The 18,815-nt window shown below is 39.4% G+C and overlaps 2 protein-coding genes across 3 annotated transcripts in view; both read left to right on the top strand.

Annotated features, from left to right (window-relative positions):
- Positions 1 to 787: 787 nt before the first annotated feature.
- LOC110862575 lies at positions 788 to 2,993 on the top strand. 2 transcript variants are annotated; one of them, XR_004833457.1, is made up of 4 exons: positions 788 to 1,441; positions 1,753 to 2,602; positions 2,687 to 2,819; positions 2,882 to 2,993. XR_004833457.1 is itself a non-coding variant. In XM_035845663.1 (3 exons), the coding sequence occupies exons 1-3, from the start codon at positions 877 to 879 to the stop codon at positions 2,745 to 2,747; spliced, it is 1,476 nt and encodes a 491-aa protein (XP_035701556.1). In that variant the 5' UTR covers positions 788 to 876; the 3' UTR covers positions 2,748 to 2,850. The 2 variants fall into 2 exon arrangements, 1 of the variants encoding a protein (XP_035701556.1); XM_035845663.1 differs by lacking the exon at positions 2,882 to 2,993 and having other exon boundaries at positions 2,687 to 2,850.
- Positions 2,924 to 18,815, top strand: part of LOC110862574 (opioid-binding protein/cell adhesion molecule homolog) — a 68,473-nt gene continuing 52,581 nt past the window's right edge. Inside the window, exons 1-2 of the mRNA XM_022111792.2 lie at positions 2,924 to 2,944; positions 3,082 to 5,174. The gene's annotated coding sequence lies outside the window, so the exon portion shown is untranslated. The remainder of the gene's footprint in view (positions 2,945 to 3,081; positions 5,175 to 18,815) is intronic.

An 18,815-nucleotide genomic window follows, 5' to 3' on the forward strand; every position in this document is an offset into this window, starting at 1 on the left:
GAAAGTAATAATCCTTCATTTGAGGGAAAGTATTAGTATTACTGCTGCTTTTTGGTTCGTTCTGGTATAAAGCACAGGGTTATCTGGCAGGGGCAATTTTCGGGTTGTAGAAGTGTAGAATTATGAGCGACACGTGTTGAGGATTGGGATTATTATGGCACAGAGATATAAATTCTTTCGGTAATTTTATTGCTAAAATGTGGATTAAAATAAAGTTGGGATCGTAGATCGTGTCGAAAGTAGGCATTAGAAAATCTTTTAGTTTTACGTGTTGCGCAACCTACTTATTTTTGGCTTGCCTCAGGCAATTATGTAAGTATTACTATTAAAAAGTACACATACAACGTGTAGTATTCCAAATAAATACTCGTAATTTCCATGAATTATCGGTTTAATTAAATTGAGTAGTACATAACTTATTAGCAAACTTTTTTGCGAAAAGTATTATGTATCTGCATGCATGCACTTTTGATAATTTCATATTTGTTATAACTTGGCCTAACAATGGTCAAGTTATAACAACATCTGCTGATTATCTTTTTGCATATTATGGAAAGATATGTATCATTCGCTATTTACTTATCTTCTCAAAGTGTCAAGTGAAATACATGAGTTATCACACAAATCGCAACGCATTTAGCACAATAATTCATTGCCGTTAGTCGGAAACTTCTTTATCATTTTTTTATCATGTAAAAATGATGAGCCAACTTCCATGCGATAACTTCAATCCCGATAAGCCCGACACGAATCTCCATTCCACTACATAACCTAATCAATAGTCAGAAGCCATCGCCACACTCAATACTAAATAATCAATACTGTCGTGACGCACTTTACATTTTACAATTTTACTGACCCCCAAAAAATACTAAAATGGGCAACTCTTTGTCTTTTATCGAGTCCGAAAAACTGACCTGGATCGACCACGTCATAACGTTTGACGAAACCGTTCGCCAAGCCAACCTGACCACGTTGCAGTCCTCCTTCCTCCCCGGATCCGCCATCCTGCTCGCCTATCAAGACCGCAAATTCAACTCGGTCCCTTACCAACACTGGTTTATCACGGATGGTCAATATTTCCTCGAGTTTGGGTCACCTTCCGACCTGTACAATGCTCGCGTCCAGATCAACACCGTTCCTCGATCCCCCTTCCAAATCGAGACGCAGGGCAGCGTCGACGACTCCACGAGAGACAGAATCTTCCAAGTCTTAGGAATGTGTAATTACTCCCTATGCATCAGAAATTGTGAGCACGTGGCCAACTATATTTTCCGTGGGAGGTGGGTGTCCTTTCAAATGGAGGAGGGCGGCGTACTCAAGAATACTTTTAGACGGTTCATTGTTGACGATAACTTGCGGAAAGTGAACGCTTTTCCGTCCACGATCCGACCGGACGTGTTTTCCGAGGGGAAGGGAAAGAGGATGTATTCCTTCATTTGTGAGTTCACTCTTAAAATAAAAATCCAGTATTAATATAGTACCAAGCGGTATTCATCTAAAATCATATATGACTCCACACCAAAGTGGTATTAAGAAGTAATATCGTGTAGTAATAGCTCGGTATTAAAGCTTTACCATATCTGTAGCAGATTTTTACAGAACAGTATGATTTTAATATCAAGCGGTAACAACTTTAATATCATTCGAAGAATCAATACCTGCGTGTCTATACCAGATTTCTAACAGTAGTGCAGGTCACGGTTTTATCTATTTTTTTTAAATATTCTAATTTTTATGGATATTTTATAGCTAATCACTACAACGCGACGCAGTTCAACTACTTCCTCGACCATAACGAAGACACCTACAACATTCTCGTCATCGGTCCCACCGGTGCGGGGAAGAGTCATCTCATCAACATTTTCTTCAACCAGCCCGTCACCGCCTCCTTCGTGAGCCACAAGTCCGTCACGAAGGAAATGTGCTTCATCAAAGGGACCGGATCCGTCTTTAATTTGAAAACGAGACGTTACGAGGATAAGAAGATCGTCGTGGCGGACACGGTCGGCCTCTGCGACACGGAATGGGACGATGCCAAAATAGTCAGCATGATCAAGGGCCGAGTGTCGTCAAACTTTCGATACATCGACGCCGTCTTTGTCGTCTTCCGGGCGGATCGGTTGCTCAAAGAGCACGTAAAAAACATACGGATTATTATGGAGTGGTTAGGCTACTCGAGGAGGAATCAGCACTTAAAGTTCCTTTTTGTGGGGACATTTGCCGAGAATTTGACGGAGGTGGACGTCGAGCGGTTGAGGGGCGAGGCGGTCGAGATTTTGGGGTTAAAGGTGACCAAGAGAGACGTGCCAGATGCGAGAATAGGCAGCGACGATGAGAACGATGCAGCCCAAGAGGAAGCCAACAACAATGCCGTCTGCCCCCGACTCACGACGTATGATTCCCTCGTTTACACAGGATTCCCACCCGAAGTGACGCTAAACGATTTGGGGCGACGTCGCGTGGAGCGGAGTTGGGACCTTTTACAGCCGCTCCTCCTTCTCCACCCGGGCGAAGCTTTACAAGCCTACTCGCTCATTGTGGAGGGGGATGCACCGGCAAGAATTGGCATTCCAAATTGGTGGAACAAGTGTGCCATTTTGTAATTAATGCTGATTTTGATTATTAAATAAGATAAGATAATTATACACGCTTTCGAATAAATGTGAAATCGACTTCCTCATAGGTATTTTTCTATACCTCAAACAAATTTGTGTCACGCACAAATCTTGACCTTGAAGATTTGAACGGAGCAGGCTGTGCTTTCCTTTTCCTCCAATAATCACTGCTCCCACTCGGCTACATTGATTTGTAAAATTGTGAGGCAATAAAACCACGTCGTAAAAATTACCAGCCTACTTACTTTACTTATTTGTTCCAGTTTTACAAAAATTAGTGGACCACCTAAACCAAACCGTGTACCTACTTTCACCAGGAGAAAGAGGTAAATACCCACATATGCACTCGCCACTCATCGAGTAGTAGCACTGTCGAGCCATAAAAGTAACGTGCCATCCCCTCGTAACAATAAACATTATTTCAAATATACCCCTTATGCTTACTTTAATACTCGGTTTACAGTTTACGTAAGTACGGCTGCATGCGAATATACCTAACTGGACGGAGCCCAGGCAAGTAAAACAGCCGTGTCTCTGACCTACCTGGTCGTATTAGGAGAGTAAATATACGAACCAGTCCTAACACTAATATTCTATTGCCTTCGTCCGGAATTGATTGAGCTGTAGGGCATATAACGAGGGCAAAAATACGAATGCATCCTGTTCAAGACAAGGTCACGACTGAAATTCTGCGGAATCCCAACCTCTCTTTACTTAATTCTGGGCTAAAATAGCACTCTTCTGGAACAGGAGTTGAGTGCCACGGGGCAGAGATTAGCCCTGTTTATTTTATGCTGGTGTGTATGCATGCGCTTGCATAAATATTAATAACTATTATTGCACTATTCATTATTTAATTTTGTCGTCCTTCGTCCCCTTTCATCGTCACCTCGTCATCGTCACCACCACCGCCGGGTGGAGAATTCTAATTTAACTAAAACTCTGTATTCCTTACACACACAACAAAGAAGAAAGTCGTGTGAGACGAGAGAAAAGCTACTTTCTTTGCTGGGCACAAGGAACACGGGGAACTTTCACTCCCGGATTCTCCAGGAGAATTTCTCTTCGCGACGAGTAAGTGAGTTGAGTTGCGTTTGGTACAAATTCACAATGTCCCAAGTTTCCCATCGCATTACTCAGTTTGCTCTCAGCGGAACCGGTGTAATCTTTCTCTCTCTCAAGCAATCGGAACCTTGACCAGACCACTTTCCCCAACAATCGGAGGAAGCAGGGAGAAAGTGATAGAGATAAAAATACTTGTTTCCTTAATTTGTTGTGGAAGGATTATAAGACTTTCTTTTAAAAAGTATTACTTCCTTTTCCTGGTGTGAGACACGGTTTAAAAATACATTTTCGTAAGTGCGTTTACATTTAATGCGTGGAATATTTAAAGTTTAAAGACAAAGTGGAATACATTGTGTTATATATTTTGAATTACAAACAATTAAAGCCGACACGTATCTTGTGAATAATATTAAATCTAAACTTTCCAAAATTCTCATTTTCGTCGCATAACAGCACCAACCGAGACTTCACTTCACCGGTTTTTGGTAACAAACTTGACACACAAACTCGTACATATTTGCATTTTTTCGCATGCAATTCTTTCCCCACTGACCAAACTCAAGTGAATATTTCCATCGCACACGCAATTTTTTCCTACATACGTACTTTAGAAGACCCCAGTGCGAGAGAGAAAGCATTTCACGAGGTGTACAATTTAGCAATATATATCGTGTTAAAAACGGGTGTTCCCTCCCCACCCCGTTATTACACGAAGCAGAGAAAACATAAATATAGGATTATCTCCAAACCAAATAAAAAGAACGAAACACGGATCGAAATCGAATCAAATTAGCTCGAAAAAGAGGATAAGAAGAAGACGACCAAGAAGAAAAGTTCGTGCCGAAGGTCGTGACTTGAATTGAAGGCTTTGTTTCTCGGGTGGGAAAATAAATGTAAACTTGTTCCGGCAAGGAGCTCAAAATACGAATGAAATTCATGCCAAAAACAAAACTGGGTGCGAATTAATGAATCGATACAAGAAGAAAGAAAGTTCGGATTATCACGATACGCGGAAAACAGAGCAAGTTTGTTAGGAGGAGAAAACGTAAGAAAAAATATTAAAGTTTTTCCCTCTTCGTACTATCCCCATTTACAATTTGATTAAGGGAAAAAAGTGTGAAAACTTGGTGGGACCGAGTGTGCCATGTAGTGCCGCAATTTGATGTTAATTTGCTCCATGAAATCTTCCAGACTGACACAAGTTTCTCACTTTGGTCTTCTTCATCACTTGGCTTCCGCAGTATCGTGAAGAACAAGTGGGAAATAAAGGAGTAGATTTGGTACGACTTACTTTACTTTCTCCCCGGCCTGGTGGTGCATGTACTTATTTTGGTGGACGGGACGGGTAGCTGCTGCTCTTCATACTTGCTCACCCTATTGTCTCCTTCTCTCAGTAATGGTGGTGGTAGAGTAGTCGCATGATGTGAATGAGGAGACAAAGGAATCCAGAAGATCAAGAAGAGGAAGAAGAAGAGGTTCTAAGAATAAAAGGTGAGATTTTCCTTGAGTCTCTTTCGAACAATGGGGAAGCAAACCAGGTTCAACCCAGATTATTTTTTTTCCATATCAGTTTCAAAGGTACACTGTTTAGAAGGAACATTTTGTGCGGCACTTGCGAAGATGCGCAAAATTCGGAGCGTTATAGGCGCCTCAAGTTCGCGGAAACGCTTGATTGTCGAGGAATCTGTACCTTGTGGCAGCACCTCAGACTTATCTCGTCTCTTGCTTTCTTTGCTAATGCTCTGAATTTTGCGCATCCGCGAAATTGTTGCATTAAATCATGTTTCTAAACAGCTTGTCTTTGAAAAAAATATGGTAAAAAAATAATCTGGGCTGAACATGGTTTGCATCCCAATTTTGTAAGTATATTTGTGTACAAGGGCACCACATACTTTCTCCACCGAACCACATTTTAGTCCTCCTCTTCTGCCTCCTCCTCCGTATCTCTCCATTCATCAAGGCTTTCTCTTCAACGAAGCCTTGTCCCTCGAACCAATGGCGATGCAGTCGAGTCAATGAAGCAGCCAAGAACTCGTTGACCTACCTGACTTGACTTTGTTTTGTCTTTTGAGTAACTTTGCTTCGTTTGTTTTTGGATGGACGGCGGCAGCAACTTTCTTCCGCAATTGTGGGGGAAAGAGGAAGCACAAGAGCTTTGCGGATAACGTGGTGAAGAGGGAAAGCATTATTTTATTAACCAACTTTTCTCCCTAGATCTGCACCACCACTACTTTACTTGACACACACTCTTCTACTTGGTTGGCTGGTTTGCCTCACCTCACTCACTCCGTCCACTTGTTTCTCGACACTCAATAATAAAATACAAAAGAGAAGGCGAAAGCAGGTAGATTGTTGTTCGAGAGAGTGGAATCGGCTGTCTTTGTGTGTCAAGTAAAATGAAAGGAAAGGCCACCGAGCGAATTTTCTGACCCATTTGTGGTCTGACACTCAATATGTTTTTCATATACGTAGTTCCTTCATCAAGTTTCATTATTATTTTATTTTTGGAAATATATTTAGATGAAAAGAAGGAAGAAATTTATCTATTTTCAAAATAGGTTAATAAATATTTTTTTGGAGAAGGCTTAAATAGAAGAAAAATCATGACACAAAATACCATAATACCCGTGACGATGACACGTTTCATTACGCGTGTTGATGGAGTGAAGGCTCGAGAAACCTGATAAGTACGAATCTGTCGGGGAGATACAAAGATTGGGAAAAGTTATCAAAGAAAGAAAAGGAAATGTTATTAAGACTGGAGAAATTGGTCGTGGTTGGCCGTCCACGTGTCGACTTTCACTCTTAGAGAAAGCAAGTAAAAAGAAAAGTTGTGTTGCACGATTCGTACTTATATTTCGTGCAAGTTTAATATTTTTTGGGAGAAAGTGATCTCTAAAAATTTTGAAATTGCTGAAATTGCCTGTAAAAAAATAAAAGACAAATAGTCACACGTTTAGCAAACTGTGTATCAGGCAGATGACCGTAGGCAGCCGCTGGAAGGAGTCAATTTGATTTTGTGCTGGTCTGCTCTAGTTTTTTTTCTTCTTCTTCTCTGATTCTTGTCCTGCAATAAAGAACGGAGGGACAAGATACAAACGTAATACATCCCGACGTATAAAATGGACACTATAAAATCCAAGTGCTTTGTCATAGGAGACGTATAGGAGACATCATTGTCATCCATCCAGCACCACCACCACCGTTTATTTGTCCAGCTCACTTTTCTTTGTTCTTCGTCTTCTTCTTCCTGCTTGGCCATCAAATCTTCTTGAGCTATTCATCCATCCATCGTCCACAACTTTTCGTGCTGACTAGGCCAATTTCTCGGGTTTTTAGAGGTTTCTCTCTCTCTCTCTCTCCTAGGGCAGATGGGGTTCGAAATTTTGAAGAATATTTTTCCCCAAAAAAATGGAGGAAAAGCCTTACAGGAAATGTTGGCTGGGTGGGTTTTCGTACTGTAATGTTCGCCTTTAAGGATGGATTAAGTCGAGACATCCATCCCGACTTTTGTCTTACTTTCTTCCTTCTACCACCCACTTTTGACATTGACTTGTGTGCTTAAGGAAGAAGACGAAGGAGAATTGTAGGATTTGCGGATTTGTGTTTGGGCTAGATTTTATTGGATGTGAACCGCATTTCGTGCAAATTGCAAATTGAGGAGTGACTTTTTGATTGGACAAAGTGAACCGAAAAAATCCTCACTTGGTTTTTCCACCCATTTCACCACCACACCAGGCCATTATTATGGGAATGATCATGGTTGTAAGGGAAACGGATATATAATGTGTCACATTATTCTCGTGATGAGACATCCCCTCTCAAAATGTCGTAAGGAATCCTGTAAAAGTTCGAATAGAGGGGAGATCCTACTAAATAAATATGTACGCAAAATTGAACCATTTTGCTTAGAAATGTGCTAAAAAATTCATATTTTTTATCAAAATTATTTATCTTTGTTACAACCTTACACAATTTATTATCCCCGTCTAATTGGAGCGCAAATCTAATCACCCTGAAAAATAAACCCTCATTTTTTCGAAGAAAGATGCCTTATTTTATTTCAGCAATCGAACCAATCTCTCCGCCATTTACTTACGTACCTAGCAGTCATTTCTCCACTAATCTAACTTTCTCTCTCGATCGTGGTCCCAGAAAAAAAGAGTTATATGAACAAATCCGTTCCGTACTTGTAATGGCCGTGTGTACCACGACTCGACTGCTATCTCGGCCTTAATGGGTTGTGGTCTGGTCAGCAAGGGTCAAATGAAATCGGGATTGTGCCCACTGATTGGAGATTGAGTGACGTTAGTTGCCCGTCGTCGTCTCCGTGGGAATTTGGAATTTGCAGGGAAATAATTGGATTCCCAGTTGGTCGGTCGTTCGGACCTAGCGTGGCGTCGAGTTGTTTAACCTTTCCATTGCTTTCTCCACTTTTTGTCTCCTTCTTATCCTTATCAGAGTCAATCCAAATCCAGGGGTGACATGCAACCCGGCACTGCAAAACGACCTATATATTTATACATGTACCCTACCTGCGTACTTATGTATGTTAGTTACCATGCAGGGTCTATTACTGGCTGTGGTTTGACGGGCTTATCTCACCTCAAGATAATGAAGGAATGTTAATGCTCCATTTTTTAAGGGAGGAGAAAGAGAAACCACTTTCTCCACTGCAGGGTCATTAATGTCAAATTTAACATGGATCAAATAATTCCGTGAAATTCTTTAATCTCTTTTCTTTTCTGGGAGTTGTTGTGTAATCCAAATTTAGAGTTATGCAGTCGAATGAGGCTGTTTACCGCGGCACTACTGTAATATGTCGCGTAAGTAGATACGTACCTCCCCAGACGGAACAGAGCCACATAATTTCATTTATTTTGATCATTCAACGTTTAGTCTCGTGTCTAACCTCAATTTAAAAGTCTGTCATCGCCACTACGACGACGACGACCATTACTCGCACATTATTCCCATTAGGAGGGTCGTCTCTCTTACCATTATTCCACCTCTTTCTCCATACTCACGACTCATATGCATGGTAGGTAAGTAACAACACAATTGTACAATTACCGTCCGTCCTTCCTTGCTGATTGATTTCAAGGATAACATCATTTTGAAAACGGAAATGGGTAATTTTCTCGAAAAAGCCAATAATAACGGTATTTGTTGCGTCGCGAAGCTATTTATTGTCGAATCCCATTAAATAAAGGAGCAGCCCTCTCACTGCGATGACGACTCTCATTTGACTGACAATCCCACCCGGGGTGACATTGATAGGCTCATTTCCATTGAGGACGACGACGAGTGGTTCGTTGGTGACGCTAATTCGATAAGTTATGTGGAGATAGCAAAGAAAAAAAACGGAACGATGTTTTGAATTATGTTTGGATGGACAAGTCGTAAAATTTAATTTGTAAGATAACAACCTTGAAATGTGGAGAAAATTACGGATTTGACATTGTTTTGACGGGTGTAATTATGCATTGGATAAATTATGTCGGTTGAAATGGGACTGACATGGATGAGTGACATATTTGGTACTATTTTCCCTGGGTGGTCCAATTAGCTTAAAGGTTTTGCGTAGAAAATACTAAAAGTGTGGGCACGTTTGAATATTTTCCGTTTAGATTCACGTGGTCGCCACTTGCGAATTTTTTGCGATTTTTTCGCGATTTTGGGATTTATTACCCCTCCCGGTATGATGCTGAGCCCGAGTGAATTACGTAATGCAGTGAAATATTGCATTAATGCGGTGGTGAAAGTTGTGTGAAATTAACATCTCTGTTCGTCTTATCTTCTTATCTCTGCTGAGTGCACATGGCCGAGCACACAAAGCCGGATGGGTGCATTTTCCTCGTTCTTCTTCTTCTCTTCTTTCTTTCTTGTCTGGCAGGGAGCAGATAAAAATTAAATTTCCGAAAGAAAAGTTGGCCAAGGAAGGTGGCTGGCTGGTTAAGTAAGACTCGATATGGATGGATGTACATACGTATTAAGAGTGTGTGGGTTGTAGGTGGGTGGGCTTAGTTTGAGGAGACACGAGATAACTATTTGTGCAGCTATGTACGTACAGTTACAGTATCGATGACGGTAAAATAGTTTTTAGGACAATGTGACAAGTCGTGGAAATTTCGAGGAAAATAATTCTGATAGTTTTGTTACATAAGTTGGATAAATATGTTACACAAGAGGTGTGATAAACCTCCACTGACATGATAATCTGATCATTATGTAACAATCGTTTCTTAGTAAACGTCTCCAAATAAATATACTTATCAAATTCTGGAAGTAAGAATATTTTCTAAATTTATGGAAATCTTGATATTCATCAACTTAATATAGGTTTTAAGTCTCTTCTATTCAATTAATTTACTATTTAATTACTATGTCGTTCCGTCGTCCTCCTTAATTTCAAAGGCTATTTATACAATTTACCTTACCGATTAATTAAATTGTTTAGATAATTAAGACAAGATTGTGCAATGGTAAGAAGAATATTTGTCCCCACTGCGAATAAAGTGGATAACAAGTTAACCTCAGGACGAGTCCTATAAAATTGTATAATTTCTCCCCACCACCAGACGAACGAAATAGCCGTCTGGTTTGGAAACAATTAACATGAATATTTCCAATAATTCTGGAACAATGCCACAATTAAGCGTAGAATCCAATCGACACGTTTAATTTATTACATTATCATCATTACACAATGTATTGATTTAGACAAAGTTGAACCGTATAACTTTCCCTGCACGTTGTATGTACGTATCCAGTTCCCCTACCTTTCTCCGTGTAACTCAAACTCCAAGCTATTTTGGCCACCGTCTACTTTTGATCCGATTCTATTGTGCTCCGTCGCCATGAAATGGATTGGATGGATATCCAAAATCCATCACATCAACGGGAACAATGAGACACTGGTTCTGAAGTGTCGTATCGGACGTGCATGCATATAACGAAATCCTGTCTCCTCAGATAGAACAATATCCTGCCTGCCACCACAAAATCGAGGCATCAACCGACCAACCAACAAACCACGTCAATCAGTAGGATACCCACCCAGCAAGATTGATAATGAATGTTTGATTATTCATTCGACTTGGTGGAATGGATAGGGCGAACGAGCAGTGCGAGAGAAAGGTGTGTATGCACCGATCGTCATTACACGGGCACGGCGTGCGGATGATGATGGATGTTAGTCTGCATATAAATACAGATGAATAGAAAACAAGGAAAAGTTGAGGGAAAGTCTTCCCTAATTTTATTTTAGTAGTATTGCAAACCCATTAACCTATATCAATAAATTGTAGAAAGAAAGAAACAGTGCAAAAATGTCAAGGTTGCAAATTTCTTTTCTTTTACGGTACAAGGACATGACATGAAGGAAGGTGTCATAAAAAGTGGGAATGTTCATTTTCGTAATTACTCAAAATTTGGAGTTACATAAATTTAAAATTGGGCTGGTTTTCATTTGAATTCAATACCACACTGGTTTTCATACCTTTGAACTCTCTGAGTTTTCGGGATTGTTGTGAATATTCAAAATTTAGAAGGAAGTCATGTCCCAGAAGGAAAAAGCATATCCTTTTCAGCGACCCGAGAGTTCACTCCGTTCCACGTGCGCCATTATTAACAAGAACTTTCACTATCGCTTTCCTCCTCGACTGCACGAGCAGCGATCTCTGGAGTGGCCTGGAAATGGAAAAGCTATCCATTTTGTTGTTAGATTTCCACAAAGTAGATACTTGCATAAGGACAGACCGATGATGATAGGAGGAGGACTGGATGCGATAGGGATTCACAATTTATACACAAACGACCAAAGCACAAATCTTACTTTTGCACCGGATTTTCCTCTTACACAAAGTACACGGGACAGATTTGCTACTACTTTCATTCAACCTGGACAACCAAAATGAAAACCACGACTGCTGGTATCAATGCAAATACTCCTCTGTAGAATTATCTATGTGGGTTTGGGTAGCTTCAATTCTTGAGTTGAGCTCATCTCTCAGTGAGTTTGGTTGGAGAGGAAGTGGTGGATGCGACCTTCTTCTTCTTCTTTTCCTTTCATCACAGTCGGCAAGGAATCAGGAATGAGACGAGGGAGATGAATAAAGAAAAACGCAATTTGTTTCCCAGACTTGTCTTCTTCTTCTCCTTCCTCAGGTATTTTCATTCACACGGCAATGACGACTATTATTACGCAACCACAAGTACGTATAATCTCCACTATACATAATCTTCTCCTGGTTGTCCTACTTTTAGTGACACCCAAACAAGGAAGATCTCCTCTTCATACATACTAAATTATTAACTTTGTTTGTGTACGCAATTATGTATGCTTCGTGCATCGTGGACGAATTTAGAAAATATTCAGAGTCAAAAATAGCTTCATATTTTTAAAAACGCAAAATTTCCCAAACGCAACACACTCGTTATCTCTGCGATGTCATCATGATTCTGCTCACTACCTTGAAGTGAAGCTGGTGTGTGTGTGTAGTGCATTTTTTTATGTACGTGTCTCAAAGGAAGCCACGTGAACTGCTCTGGCAGCATATTATCCTCCTCATCATATACCTTTTAACTGTCATGATAAAGCCTCGTGTCACATGGAAAAGTAAGAAAAGATGTCTCGTGTAGGCAGTGACCGCGGGAGCCGAGTAGACATTTGGGGACATTGGGTTTATTTAACCTGAGCAGATGATGGGGACATCTAACAACCTTGGGGACATTGTCCCTCTCTCCCCACCCTTCCGCGGCCACTGCGTGCAATATACGTACGTACAGAGCTACACGAGCCCTCGTTTCCGGTTTTAGTTTTAGACTGAGGGAGAGAGAGAGAGAAGTCATCTCTTTCGGTGAGTCGGTGCCTTTGTCCCAGTGGGTCTCCTTCCCAGCTGTCACTTTGAGTGAAGGTGACACCCAGCATTTTACAGACACATCAAGACCTTCCCTGAAGATTTGAAATTTATGGAGACATAATTTTCTCTCCTCTCCCTTTCTTCTCTCCCAGAAATGCGATGAAATTGTCCCTCACTTTCACCTTTCTCCAATAAATAAAACACCTTTTTTCCTAAATTTCAATGTAAAAAAGTTTCATTTCCTAACCTACCTAGTTTTTTATATATAAAATTACAATATTTTTTGTAAAGAAAGAAGATATTCCGGAGAATTGGCATCAAATTAAATGCCCCTCATTAATTCCATTTCCCAATCAAGTTACGCAAACACATCAGCCCAACCGGGACCGACAACACCTATTAATTTCGCCTACAACCCGTAATGGATGATTGATTGCGATTGTTCGTGGTTTGCTTGGGTAATGTTGCCATTTTTTTTTACTCCGGACTCAGTAATTCTTCCCTCGAATAAAATGTGATGTGACCTTCTCACTTTAATAATTTTTGTGTTTTTTGTTTGTATATACCATAATTTGCCAGATTGGTTTCCCTTTCATTTCCTCTGAACAAACAAATGGGTCAGAGAACCAACTAACAAGACGAGAAACACGGAGGACTAGTGCGAGCAGACAGGTTGTTCTGTTCCCTTGTCACTTTTCTGTGCAAAATTGTAAAAAAGACGACAACATCAACTTTCTCCTAAGCGAAATTCTGCATGAGGCAGGAAAAGCCATGCAGGTTTTTTTTTCTATGGGATTATGAATGACATGTGGAATCAGATGAAATGAAAAATGATTAGAATTTATGCCATGCCATTATTATATTGATTCCCGTTCATTTTGTGTATGCCGTGCAGATAATATCGTCCTCGTGTGAGATGAGTAATGATCAAGTAGGCATCGGTATGGAAATGGAGGGGAGAACGCGTATCGTAATAATACCATCCCACTTTTGGCCATGGGTTGGGTTGTCTGGCGAAGCATTTATTATACACTTTACTTTATGACCACTGTCAACATGACTTGTGTGAGTTATGTGACAGCAGGAATTAACTCCCTATTAGCTAATTTGCCACGTTTCTAGGTACGTTTCCACTACGCAAATGTTTTTCACCGTGATGTTTTTGTGAAAGTGATCAAACCACAAATTAAATTTGGGTGGTGAGAAGAGGGCGAAAAGTTTGCTTAATATTTATGGATGGAGAGTTTGGAGAGAGATGGCAAAAATAAAGTGAAAGTTTGATTAGTATAAAAAAGTTGTTGAAATATTTGAATTGTTTGGTATTTTTATAAACAATTTTGTTTAATTTGATGATGAAATTTTTTTTATCAAATCAAGCTTCGTGATAACTTGTTAATTTATAATTAGTTAAAATAATTGCAAATTTAGAAAAACAAACTACCGTTTCACTATTGAAATCTTTGAATTTCATGTTGTTTTTATTAAAGAATTGTTTTTTACTTGACAAATTTCCGATGGAAAATTTTGTCAAATCAAACTTTACGACAACTTGTAATTTTCCAATTAAAATGATTGAAAAAACTACCGTTTCACTATTTTCTAAGTAATTCCTTGTACAATAATTATGTCAGATTTTTTTACGAAATGTATGTCTTATTTCCGTTTTCATTACTCTGCAACTGCCCCGACGAACATTTCACATTTGTCCATGTTTGTCTTTTATACTTATTTTTTAAGCAAATTTCTTCTCCTCCTCGTTCCACTCGAGTGCGTACGTGTGCCTCGCTTCCCCCTCTTGCTCCTCTAGGAGAAAGGCAAAATAGAGGAAATATTACACAATTACTGCCCGCACCCACCCACCCACGTCGCCCAGAAAATGGGACATTGTTCATGTTAAATGGCTTGTTTGTTTATTTCGTGCCTCCCAATGTCCTGTCCCGTTGATTCTGTATCATTAAGCGGAATGGGCAATTTAGCAGGGAATCGCTTTCTCCTCCGGCTATTCACGTACGGACGAAACTACATTTAGATTTGGGATGAGTCTTCATGTGAAATTGCTCAATTTATTAGGAATAAAATGACTCTTGGATCACAAAATGATGTAAATTTAGGGACGGTATGAATAAAAACTTTTAATTCAGAGTGGGAGGCACGACACGCACAAGTTTCTCACAACTCAATGTCCTTCCTCAGTCAGGGAGTGGAGAAGTCATCATCATACTTTCGCAGTAAATGGTCGTACACTTAAATTAAAGATGAAAATACTCATCCTGATCAATTTCCGGGGCAAATTAGCGGGAATTAGTGAGTCGTCAAGCTGCTTTCTTTCATCATCTGTGCTTAAATTTTGGATTCCACTATTATTCCTGAAGCCAAGCTAAACACTTAATTACTCTGTGGAAAAGTCCACTCTGGTCGGGTCGGAGGAGTCGAAAAGTGAAGTAGATACGGAGGGAAATTATCTCATTTATTGGCACTCGTATTTACTCTGCCTGCAACGACGGAGGCGGCTTTCATTTTATTGCCTGCAATTTCTACCAGGGTAAAAAGTGGGAATTTATCCAGTGCGAAATTTACTGTGGGTTGTCCTTGTTGAGGATTATTCCGGTCGGAAATAAAATAGGAAACAAACCGTAGATTTGGCTTGGAGAGAGTTGGCTGGTGCATTTTCTGTGCGGATGGCATTCCCGAAGCCACGAGGAAGAGAAAGTAATTGAAGTGAACGCACTTTCTTTATTGCGGAATGGAATGCAGCAGCCACAGACACGACAGACGGATTATTTAAAGAAAACAACGAACCTAAGGCGACGGATAAATCTAATTTGGATCCTTAATCTATTTCATTCCTTAAAGAAACAAGTGATTGATTGATAGATAGTATCTTTCAGAGGACAGAAATCATTACAAAAATTTATCTAACTGGAATCCAGTTATTGGATAAATTAATCAAAAAAGCATCACTTTTCACGAATTCTATTCAGTCAGATAATTTTTGTTGAAAAGTGCATCGCTTTTTGGCAAACTGAGCATAAAAATCGACTACTTTCTCCACCACAAATATATGTAACCAAGTTGCTCCACTTTTCCTTTCACCAGGAAGATGACAAGCAAATTCTCACACACACCCAGCCAGCCAGCAATTTACATAAACTAAACACCTGGATTGGTTTCCAGCCCAACTTTTTTCCACAAATTGTACAACTCTTCTCCCTAAAAGTGAAATCAAACCATCCATGGAATCTGAGACACGTGCGTCTCTCTGCAAAGTTGAGAAATTACGTCCACTTTTTTTTCACCCATGCAGACACATAATAATTTCCCTCTTACATTCATGAATCCATCCACAGACAAACAATAGTTTATTCGCAGTCTGTTAGTTACTTCCTTTCTTCCAGTTCATCGACCAGTGGGTCGCTTAATGAGGAGAAAACCATACATACGTTAAAAACAGGAAAACAATTCCAACTCGAAAATTCCAAACAACAAAAAAGTCGAGGAGGAAGAACAAAGAAGTGCACGCTTTGGTCGGGAATGTTTCGTTTGATCAATTTTAATTGGACGATTATTCCAACAATCCATTCACAAGTTCAGTTCAGACTTGTTAAAGAAAAGAAAGAGAAAGGGAAACAATTGACGAAAAGAAAGGAAAGCTTGCTACTTTTGTATTATTTCAAAAAATAAGAAACTGAGCTGATTGCAAAGAAATAAGCAGGAAACAGAGGAGAAAGCGAGGAGAAAGCTTGGTTTTCAAGAAGAAGAGAAAATCAATCATTGCTAATTTACTGTAAACTATTTTTATGCAAAATCCAATTTTCGCATGGGTGAAATTCCGTCTGTAGGAAAAAAGGATAAACTCTTCTACCTCATTAAATTGGCTTGTTAGTTGGGGTCATTATTTTTGTGTGGCTTCATAAAAAAACATTGGCAAGTATGCAGAAAAGGGTAATCTTCACCTATTAAAAATTGCATAACATTGTTTTCTCGCATGGTTAATTTTAGCACTTTTATTATTACTTTTGCATACGTATTTTATTTACTTAGCTGGGAAAGCGTGGATGAAATGACGTGTGTTGTAATGGTCGAATGTTATGTAATTCTTTTCATACAAAAGTTGATCAAAGTGTGACAAGTCCAGGGAGAATAGACAGCACATTAATCACACGAATGTATGGAGATGAATTCAAATGTATGTATGAATGCGCAAGAATACATAATATCTGCACTGGAATCGGACCGATATTCAAGTAGTTTGGAGGCTATTTGTGACTACGGTGTATGTAAAATTGGTAATAAAAATGAGGACTTGAATTATACATTATCACTTTTGAATGAATGCTTTATCCTACGTCAATTAGAGAAGGTTAAGTGCATAGGAATCTTATTTACTCATTTGCAGTAAAAAAAATATCCACTGTTATTTTTGGTTAGTGTAACATAATTCTATTTTTAAACAAAAATTAAACAAATGGGTTCATAAATTCCGGAGCTAATAGTCCATTTGAACTTTAAAATGATTGATATGTATCATTAACTAGGTATTTAAATGACTTTGATGGACAACACTTGTTTGGCTCAAATTGGTCCCAATAAATTACAGAAATACATTTCAATTACTCTCATTTTACGATAAGACCCTGATCGTTATGACTCAATATTATCAGCATTGACCGTATCAGGACTTGTGGTGAAGGCCACACTTCTTACCTACTTCGAAGGCCACACAGTAAAAGAAAAACAAAGAGTTACATATTTCTAATATTACGCAACATTAAAAAGCACCCTTATAAAACTTGTTTAAAAACTATGTAATTTTAAACAACCCGAAAATTCCTTTTCGAAACTCGAACAATCCTTCCTAAAATTTTAAGAAAGTAAAGTAAATCCATTTGGAAAAATTAATGCCTTTTGACGCGTCCCCTTTATTCCACCCCATCCAATCTTGACTTGTCCCTTTTATACTTTCTTCTCCTCCTTCTTCTTCTTCTCTTGGAGTCCAACTACTTTTGCCAGAAAGGGAATGAATTTTGAATGGAGTGGAGATTGTTCCCTTTATTATTCATACATCTGGGCGGGCAAACACTACGGAGAAAACATGTGTCCAAAACTAACTTTCCCCGAAAATGAAATCACCCAGAACATAAACTCCTCTCTTCGCGTTCAGGGCATTATCCATCCGCAGATATAGAGAAGCATTTCTCCCACTTTATGCCTGTGTGTGTGCGTAGAAGGGTGGGTCGTAACTCGCAAGTTAACCAAGCGTACAGTGAGTGAACTGTGCTCTATCACACCCACGAAATCTCATCTCCTTTTCCTCCCGTCATTTACGACGGACGAGGACATACATGGATCCCTGTAAACTTGGCTTAAATGTTTTTACTCTTTAGACAAATAACATAACAGACACAACTTGGATGCATTTGCATTCCTCAATCAATACAATTTGCATGGATGGAGGAACAGATATTGGGAAAAAATGGGAAAGATATTGTTTTATTGGGCTCCTCTCCGCTCCGGAGAAAGTTTACTCGGGAAACTTTTATTTTTCTCAAAACTATGTATGTTCAGATATGTGTAGGAACAGATTTCAATTCACTACTGGTTGACATACGGAATTCTTTCCCAACTAGTTTCATATATACTTTAGTTTCCGAAAACTTGGTGGATGTATAAGACAAAAAGAAAAGTTTGGTTTTCTTTCTTTCTTTTTTTGTCTTGCTTTCACTTCATTTTATTTACTTGAAATTGAAACATATGATGACGATTATTATACTCTTTTTTTCTTCCGGGTGAAAGTGCACCCTGAAAAAAGAAAGATCACTTTCTCCATAATCACGTATGTAGAAGTAAATGTGTCTCTGCATCATAATAATTTTACTCAGTAAATTGTGCAGCATTTGAAGAGTGAGTAATAAGTTGTCACATAAATATACATGGGAAAGGGTGGAGGGTGGAATGATAGGAAATTATGAAAACATTTCACCACCATGATTTCATCCCGTTTTATCGCTACATCACATCTGCCTGACTCACTTGTTCAGAAATTCTGGCCGTTTTCATCTCGTCGAGTCGAGAGGGGGGAGAGAAGAAAGATATTATTGTCACATGAAATTTTAAACATTTCTCTCTCCTCGGGTGGAGAAAGGAGGAGTGTGACTCCGTTGGGATCCAGAGGCAGGAGTGCGTTTCTTTCAGGGAGTGAGTGAGGTGAGACGGGGGTGAAATGTTGGTTGGTTGGTATTCATTTCCTCTTCCTGACTAACTGGAAGTC

Source organism: Folsomia candida, unplaced genomic scaffold, assembly GCF_002217175.1.
Source record: "Folsomia candida strain VU population unplaced genomic scaffold, ASM221717v1 Fcan01_Sc061, whole genome shotgun sequence".
NCBI lineage: Eukaryota > Metazoa > Arthropoda > Collembola > Entomobryomorpha > Isotomidae > Folsomia > Folsomia candida.